Below are 8,115 nucleotides of genomic sequence, written 5' to 3'. Positions count from 1 at the left end.
ATAAAGGGATGGGAATGGGATAAAGGGGTGGGAATGGGGGGATACGGGGATGGGGTAAAGGGATGGGATAAAGGGACGGGAATGGGGTACAGGGATGGGAATGGGGTAAAGGGATGGGGATGGGGTAAAGGAATGGGAATGGGGGGGATACAGGGATGGGAATGGGATAAAGGGATGGGAATGGGGTAAAGGGATGGGGATGGGGTAAAGGGATGGGGATGGGGTAAAGGGATGGGGATAGGGTAAAGGAATGGGAATGGGGGGGATACAGGGATGGGAATGGGATAAAGGGATGGGGTAAAGGGATGGGGATGGGGTAAAGGGATGGGGATAGGGCAAAGGGATGGGAATGGGATAAAGGGATGGGGATGGGATAAAGGGATGGGAATGGGGTAAAGGGATGGGAATGGGATAAAGGGATGGGGTAAAGGGATGGGGATGGGGATAGGGTAAAGGGATGGGAATGGGATAAAGGGATGGGGATGGGATAAAGGGATGGGAATGGGGTAAAGGGATGGGGATGGGGTACAGGGATGGGAATGGGATAAAGGGATGGGAATGGGGTATGGGGATGGGAATGGGACGTGGGGATGTCAATGGGGATGGGGATGTCAATGGGATAAAGGAAGATGTCAGTGGGGTACAGGAAGATGTCAGTGGGATACAGAGGTGTCAATGGGGACGGGGATGTCAATGGGGACACAGGGATGTCAATGGGATACAGGAATGTCAATGGGACACGGGGATGTCAATGGGATACAGGGATGTCAATGGGATACAGGGGGATGTCAATGGGACACGGGGATGTCAATGGGATACAGGGATGTCAGTGGGATACAGGGATGTCAATGGGACACGGGGATGTCAATGGGATACAGGGATGTCAATGGGATACAGGAATGTCAATGGGACACGGGGATGTCAATGGGATACAGGGATGTCAATGGGATACAGGGATGTCAATGGGACACGGGGATGTCAATGGGATACAGGGATGTCAATGGGATACAGGGATGTCAATGGGACACGGGGATGTCAATGGGATACAGGGATGTCAATGGGACACGGGGATGTCAATGGGATACAGGGATGTCAATGGGATACAGGGATGTCAATGGGATACAGGGATGTCAATGGGACACGGGGATGTCAATGGGATACAGGGATGTCAGTGGGATACAGGGATGTCAATGGGACACGGGGATGTCAATGGGATACAGGGATGTCAATGGGATACAGGGGGATGTCAATGGGATGCAGGGGTGTCAATGGGGACAGGGGGATGCCAACAGGGACGCTTTCCCGCCAATGCAAATGCTTTGGCGCCAAATACCCCCTCCCCCGTTGGCGCCAACGAGCCTGATTTACGCGCCAACGCCTGTCCCCGCGCTGTTCCCCCCCCCCCGTCCCTTTACCACGGCGCAGGCGCAGTTGCAGCGGCGGGAGGCGGCGGCTCGGCGCGCGCGGCAGGAGCTGTTCCGGTTGCGCGCGCTCCGGCGCCAGGTGGCGCGCAGGGAGGCGGAGCTTCGGCGCAGGCGCGCGCTCCGGGCGGCGGCGCGCGCGGCGGGGAGGGCGCGGCCCCGGCGCGTGGGGAGGCTGCGGTGAGAAGGGGGCGGGGCTTTAAAAGGGGGGCGGAGTCAAAGAGGGGAATGGAGGGGGGAATGGGGGGGTTTGGAGGGGGGAATGGGGGGGGATTTAGGTGTTCTCTTGGGATATGGGGTGGATTTGGGGGGCATTGGGGTGTATTGGGGTGCATTGGGGTACAGTGGGGTGCATTGGGATGTATTGGGGTACAGTGGGGTGCATTGGGATGTATTGGGGTACAGTGGGGTGCATTGGGATGTATTGGGGTACAGTGGGGTGCATTGGGATGTATTGGGGTACAGTGGGGTGCACTGGGATGTATTGGGGTACAGTGGGGTGCATTGGGATGTATTGGGGTACATGGTGCATTGGGGTACATGGGGTGTATTGGGGTGCACTGGGGTGCATTGGGGTACATTGGGGTACATGAGGGTGTATTGGGGTACAGTGGGGTGCACTGGGATGTATTGGGGTACATGGTGCATTGGGGTACATGGGGTGTATTGAGGTGCTTTGGGATACATTGGGGTATATTGGGGTACATGAGGGTGTATTGGGGTACAGTGGGGTGCACTGGGATGTATTGGGGTACAGTGGGGTGCATTGGGATGTAGTGGGGTGCACTGGGATATATTGGGGTACAGTGGGGTGCATTGGGATGTATTGGGGTACATGGAGTGTATTGGGGCACAGTGGGGTGCATTGGGGTACAGTGGGGTGCATTGGGATGTATTGGAGTACATTGGGATGAATTGGGGTACAGTGGGGTGCATTGGGATGTATTGGGGTACATTGGGGTGCATTGGGGTATATGGGTGTGTGCTGGGGTACAGTGGGGTGCATTGGGGTACATGGGGGTCCATTGGGATGTATTGGGGTACATTGGGGTGCATTGGGGTACATGGGAGTTCATGGGGGTGTATTGGGGTGCACTGGGGTGCATTGGGGTACATGGGGGTGCATTGGGGCACATGGGGGGGTTTGGAGGGGTACATTGGGGTGCATTGGGGTACATGGAATGTATTGGGGCACATTGGGATGTATTGGGGTACATTGGGGTGCATTGGGGTACATTGGGGTACGTGGGGGTGCATTGGGATGTATGGGGGTACATTGGGGTGCATGGAGTGTATTGGGGCACATGGGCGCGTATTGGGGTGCATTGGGATGTATTGGGTACATTGGGGTGCATTGGAGTCTATGGAGTGTATTGGGGTGCATTGGGGTACAGTGGGGTGCATTGGGACACATTGGGGTACATTGGGGTGCACTGGGATTCACTGGGGTGCATTGGGGTACATTGGGGTGCGCTGGGGTACATGGTGCATTGGGATATATTTGGCTGCATTTGGGTTCATTAGGGGTACATTGGGATGTATTGGGGTGCACTGGGATGTATTGGGATGCATTGGGATGTACTGGGGTACATTGGGATGTATTGGGGTGCACTGGGATGTATTGGGATGAACTGGGATGTATTGGGATGTACTGGGATGCATTGGGGCACACTGGGATGTATTGGGGTGCACTGGGATGTATTGGGATGAAATGGGATGTATTGGGGTGCACTGGGGTGTATTGGGGTACATTGGGATGTATTGGGGTACATTGGGGTGCACTGGGATATATTGGGGTGCATTGGGGTACATTAAGGTGCAATGGGATGTATTGGGGTGCACTGGGATGTATTGGGGTACATTGGGATGTATTGGGGTACATTGGGGTGCACTGGGGTACATTGGGATGCTTTTGGGGTCCCGCAGGTACCAGGAGCCAGCCCTGGACGTGCAGCTCAGCCACGAGCTCCCCGAATCCCTGCGGGTGCTCAAGGTTGGTTCCCCCTTTGGGGGGGGTCCCCGTTTGTTGGGGGGGGGGGTCCCCATTTGTTGGGGGGCGGGGGGGGGGGGGGGGTTCAGCACCCATTGATGAGCCCCATCCTTGCGCTGTGAGGATTCCCCATGGGAATGTGAAGGCTTCGGGGGTCCCCAGGCCTCACCGTGTGGGAGAGACCTGGGGTGCTGAGGGTGCGGGGGGAGACCCCAAAAGTGGTGGGGGGGGGGGGGGGGGGGGGGGGGCTTTTCCTTTCCCCTTCCCCCCCATTCCCATCTGCCCCCCGTTCCCATCTCTTCCCCCCCATTCCCCCCATCATTCCCCCCCATTCCCATCTCTCTCCCCCCCATTCCCCCACCATTCCCATCTTTCCCCCATCTCTTCCCCCCATTCCCATCTCTTCTCCCCCATTCGCCCCCCCATTCCCATCTCTCTCCCCCCATTCCCATCTCTTCCCCCCCATTCCCCCCATCATTCCCCCCCATTCCCATCTCTTCCCCCCCATTCCCCCACATTCCCATCTCTTCCCCCCCATTCCCATCTCTTCCCCCCATTCCCCTCATCATTCCCCCCCATTCCCATCTCTTCCCCCCCATTCCCCCATCATTCCCCCCCATTCCCATCTCTTCCCCCCATTCCCCCATCTCTTCCCCCCCATTCCCATCTCTTCCCCCCCATTCCCCCCATCATTCCCTCCCCATTCCCATCTCTTCCCCCCCCTTCCCCTCATCATTCCCTCCCTTCCCATCTCTCTCCCCCCCATTCCTCCCCCATTCCCATCTCTTCCCCCCCCATTCCCATCTGTCTCCCCCCATCTCTTCCCCCCCTTTCCCATCTCTTCCTCCCCCATTCCCTCCCCCCCCCCCCTCCCCCCATTCCCCCCCATTGCCCCCCCCCCCATCTCTTCCCCCCCCCATCTCTTCCCCCCATTCCCATCTCTTCCCCCCCCATTCCCATCTCTTCCCCCCCCACATTCCCACCTCTCCCCCCCCATTCCCAGCCCGAAGGCAGCATCCTCCGGGATCGCTTCAAGAGCTTCCAGAAGCGGAACATGATCGAGCCAAGGGAAAGAGCCAAGTAAGCGGTCGGGGGGGGGGATGTGTGGGTCCTGCCCCACACGTGTGGGGCAATGTGGGGGGGAGCAGTGGGGCTGATGCTGGACCCCCCCCCCCCCTTTGCCCAAGGTTCAAGCGCAGGTATCGCCTCAAGTACGTGGAGAAGAGGGCGTTCAGGGCTGTGACGTGAGTGTGACCCCCTCCTGCCCCATAAGTGTGGGTCTCGGCCCCCCAAGTGTGGGTCTGGACCCATAAGTGTGGGTCTGGGCCCCCCAAGTGTGGGTCTGGACCCATAAGTGTAAGTGTGGGCACCCCAAAAGTGGGTCTGGACCCATAAGTGTAAGTCTGGGCCCCCAAGTGTGGGTCTGGACTCATAAGTGTGGGTCTGGGCCCCCCTGACCCCCTGTTGTCTGTTCCAGGCTGTGATGTGGATCCCATTGGATGCGTTATCCCAATAAAACCTTTGGCACAAAGGCTGATCCCATTGGATTCTATGGGGGGGGGGGGTGCAGATGGGTCCGGATCAATCACTGGTCATACTGGGATCAATCACTGGTTACACTGGGATCAATCACTGGTTATATTGGGATCAGTCATTGGTCATATTGGGATCAGTCGGTTATACTGGGATCAATCACTGGTTATACTGGGATCAATCACTCGTTATGGGATCAATCACTGGTTACACTGGGATCAATAACTGGTTATACTGAGATCAATCACTGGTTATATTGGGATCAATCACTCGTTATGGGATCAATCACTGGTTACACTGGGATCAATCACTGGTCATACTGGGATCAATCACTGGTCATACTGGGATCAATCACTGGTTATACTGGGATCAATCACTGGTCATACTGGGATCAATCACTGGTTATATTGGGATCAATCACTGGTTACACTGGGATCAATCACTGGTTACACTGGGGTCAATCACTGGTTACACTGGGATCAATCACTCGTTATGGGATCAATCACTGGTTATATTGGGATCAATCACTCGTTATGGGATCAATCACTGGTTATGGGATCAGTTACTGGTTATATTGGGACCAATAACTGGTTACACTGGGATCAATCACTGGTCATACTGGGATCAATCACTGGTTATATTGGGATCAATCACTCGTTATGGGATCAATCACTGGTTATGGGATCAGTTACTGGTTATATTGGGATCAATAACTGGTTACACTGGGATCAATCACTGGTTACACTGGGATCAATCACTGGTTATACTGGGATCAATCACTGGTTATATTGGGATCAATCACTCATTATGGGATCAATCACTGGTTATATTGGGATCAATCACTTGTTATGGGATCAATCACTGGTTATATTGGGATCAATCACTCGTTATGGGATCAATCACTCGTTATGGGATCAGTTACTGGTTATATTGGGATCAATAACTGGTTACACTGGGATCAATCACTGGTCATACTGGGATCAATCACTGGTTATACTGGGATCAATCACTGGTCATACTGGGATCAATCACTGGTTATACTGGGATCAATCACTGGTCATACTGGGATCAATCACTGGTTATATTGGGATCAATCACTGGTTATATTGGGATCAATCACTGGTCATACTGGGATCAATCACAGCTCCTACTTGCGCAGGGGGCGGAGCTTAGGGCCAGCGTAGGGGCGGGGCTTATTCCGCGCACGCGCAGTCGCAGCCATGGCCGCGCCGCTCCGCGTCTCCGTTGTCTACTGGTACCGGGGGGGGGGCTTTTAATGAGGGGGGACCCCATTGATCTCTATGGGGGTCACAGTTGGGGGGGCCCCATTGATCTCTATGGGGGTCACTGTTGGGGGGGCCCCATTGATCTCTATGGGGGTCACTGTGTTGGGGGGGCCCCATTGATCTCTATGGGGGTCACTGCCCCATTGATCTCTATGGGGGTCACTGTGTTGGGGGGGCCCCATTGATCTCTATGGGGGTCACTGTGTTGGGGGGGCCCATTGATCTCTATGGGGGTCACTGTGTTGGGGCCCCATTGATCTCTATGGGGGTCACTGGGTGGGGGGGCCCCATTGATCTCTATGGGGGTCACTGTTGGGGGGGCCCCATTGATCTCTATGGGGGTCACTGTGTTGGGGGGGTCCCCATTGATCTCTTGATCTCTATGGGGGTCACTGTGTTGGGGGGGCCCCATTGATCTCTATGGGGGTCACTGTGTTGGGGGGGTCCCCATTGATCTCTATGGGGGTCACTGTGTTGGGGGGGCCCCATTGATCTCTATGGGGGTCACTGTTGGGGGGGCCCCATTGATCTCTATGGGGGTCACTGTTGGGGGGGCCCCATTGATCTCTATGGGGGTCACTGTGTTGGGGGGGCCCCATTGATCTCTATGGGGGTCACAGTTGGGGGGGCCCCATTGCTCTCTATGGGGGGTCACTGTGTTGGGGGGGCCCTGTTTTGGGGGGGGGGGCTCCCTTTGCAGGGTGTGCCCCCCCCCCCATTGACTCTCCCCCCATAGCGGTGCCTGAGGCTACAAACCCAAGGTGAGCCCTCATTGCCCCCCCCTCACTGCCCCCCCCCAGCCCCCCATTTAACACTGGGGTGACCCCCCCCCCCCCCACCCATCATTCCCAGTTCCAGCAACTGAAGCAGGAACTGGAGCGGCGCTTCCCGGGAGCGCTGGAAGTGGTGAGGGGGGGGTCACAGGTTGGGGGGGGGACATTGGGGTGATGGGGGGGGGGTGATCACAGGGGTGATGGGGGCTCATTGGGGTGATGGGGGTGATGGGGGCTCATTGGGGTGATGGGGGTGACATTGGGGTGATGGGGGGCTCATTGGGGTGATGGGGGTGACATTGGGGTGATGGGGGTCACATGGGGGTGATGGGGGGTCACACACATTGGGGTGATGATTTGGGGGGGGTCTCACCCATTGGGGTGATGATTGGGGGGGGTCTCACCCATTGGGGTGATGATGGGGGGGTCTCACCCATTGGGGTGATGATTTGGGGGGGGTCTCACCCATTGGGGTGATGATTTGGGGGGGTCTCACCCATTGGGGTGATGATGGGGGGGTCTCACCCATTGGGGTGATGATTTGGGGGGGGTCTCACCCATTGGGGTGCCCCCCCCCATGCAGCAGGGGCAGGGCACGAAGGAGGTGACAGGATGGTTCGAGGTGACGGTGGGGGGGCGCCTGGTGCACTCTAAGAAGGTGGGTGCCCCCCCCCCCCCCGAACCTTGGGACCCCCCCCCTTTCCCTCCCATATCCCCCCTTTTCCCATTCATTTCCTGCTCTTCCCACCCCTCTCCTTTCCATTCCCCCCTTTCCTTCCATTCCCACTCTTTCCTGCCATATTCCCCCCTTTCCTACCATTTCCCCCTTTTTCCTTCCCATTTTCCCACCCCATTCCCATCACTTCCCACCCTTTTCCTGCGATATTCCCTCCTCTTCCCTATCATATTCCTCTCCTTCGTTCCATTCCCATTTCTTCCCTTTCTTTCCCCATTCTCACCTATTCTCCTCTTCCCATTTCCCCCCTTTTGCCTCCATTTCCCCCTTTTCCCTTCCATCTCTCCCCATTCCCACTTTTTCCCTTCCGATTTCCCCATTCCCCCTTTTCCCTTCCATTTTCCCACCTTTTCCCCTTCCATTTCCCCCTTTCCCT

General features: G+C 56.5%; 1 protein-coding gene and 1 long non-coding RNA gene across 2 annotated transcripts; both read left to right on the top strand.

The window, feature by feature from the left end:
• Positions 1-1,308: 1,308 nt before the first annotated feature.
• NOP53 (NOP53 ribosome biogenesis factor) lies at positions 1,309-4,956 on the top strand. The gene is made up of 5 exons (XM_057425261.1): positions 1,309-1,601; positions 3,348-3,414; positions 4,415-4,491; positions 4,599-4,655; positions 4,889-4,956. Exons 1-5 carry the CDS (start codon positions 1,309-1,311, stop codon positions 4,893-4,895), a joined length of 501 nt encoding a protein of 166 aa, XP_057281244.1. The 3' UTR covers positions 4,896-4,956.
• A 1,128-nt stretch (positions 4,957-6,084) lies between these two features.
• On the top strand, positions 6,085-7,675 carry LOC130607831 (uncharacterized). The gene is made up of 4 exons (XR_008974373.1): positions 6,085-6,199; positions 6,967-6,991; positions 7,083-7,136; positions 7,587-7,675. It is a non-coding gene; the product is annotated as an uncharacterized LOC130607831 (long non-coding RNA).
• The last annotated feature ends 440 nt before the right edge of the window (positions 7,676-8,115 follow it).

The sequence above is a fragment of the Pezoporus wallicus genome, unplaced genomic scaffold, assembly GCF_028554395.1.
Source record: "Pezoporus wallicus isolate ANWC-B61680 ecotype Strahan unplaced genomic scaffold, APGP_CSIRO_Pwel_v1 contig_10315, whole genome shotgun sequence".
Taxonomy (NCBI): Eukaryota; Metazoa; Chordata; class Aves; order Psittaciformes; family Psittacidae; genus Pezoporus; species Pezoporus wallicus.
Note: the sequence above shows the minus strand (reverse complement) of the source record. Positions and strands in the feature narration are given on the sequence as shown.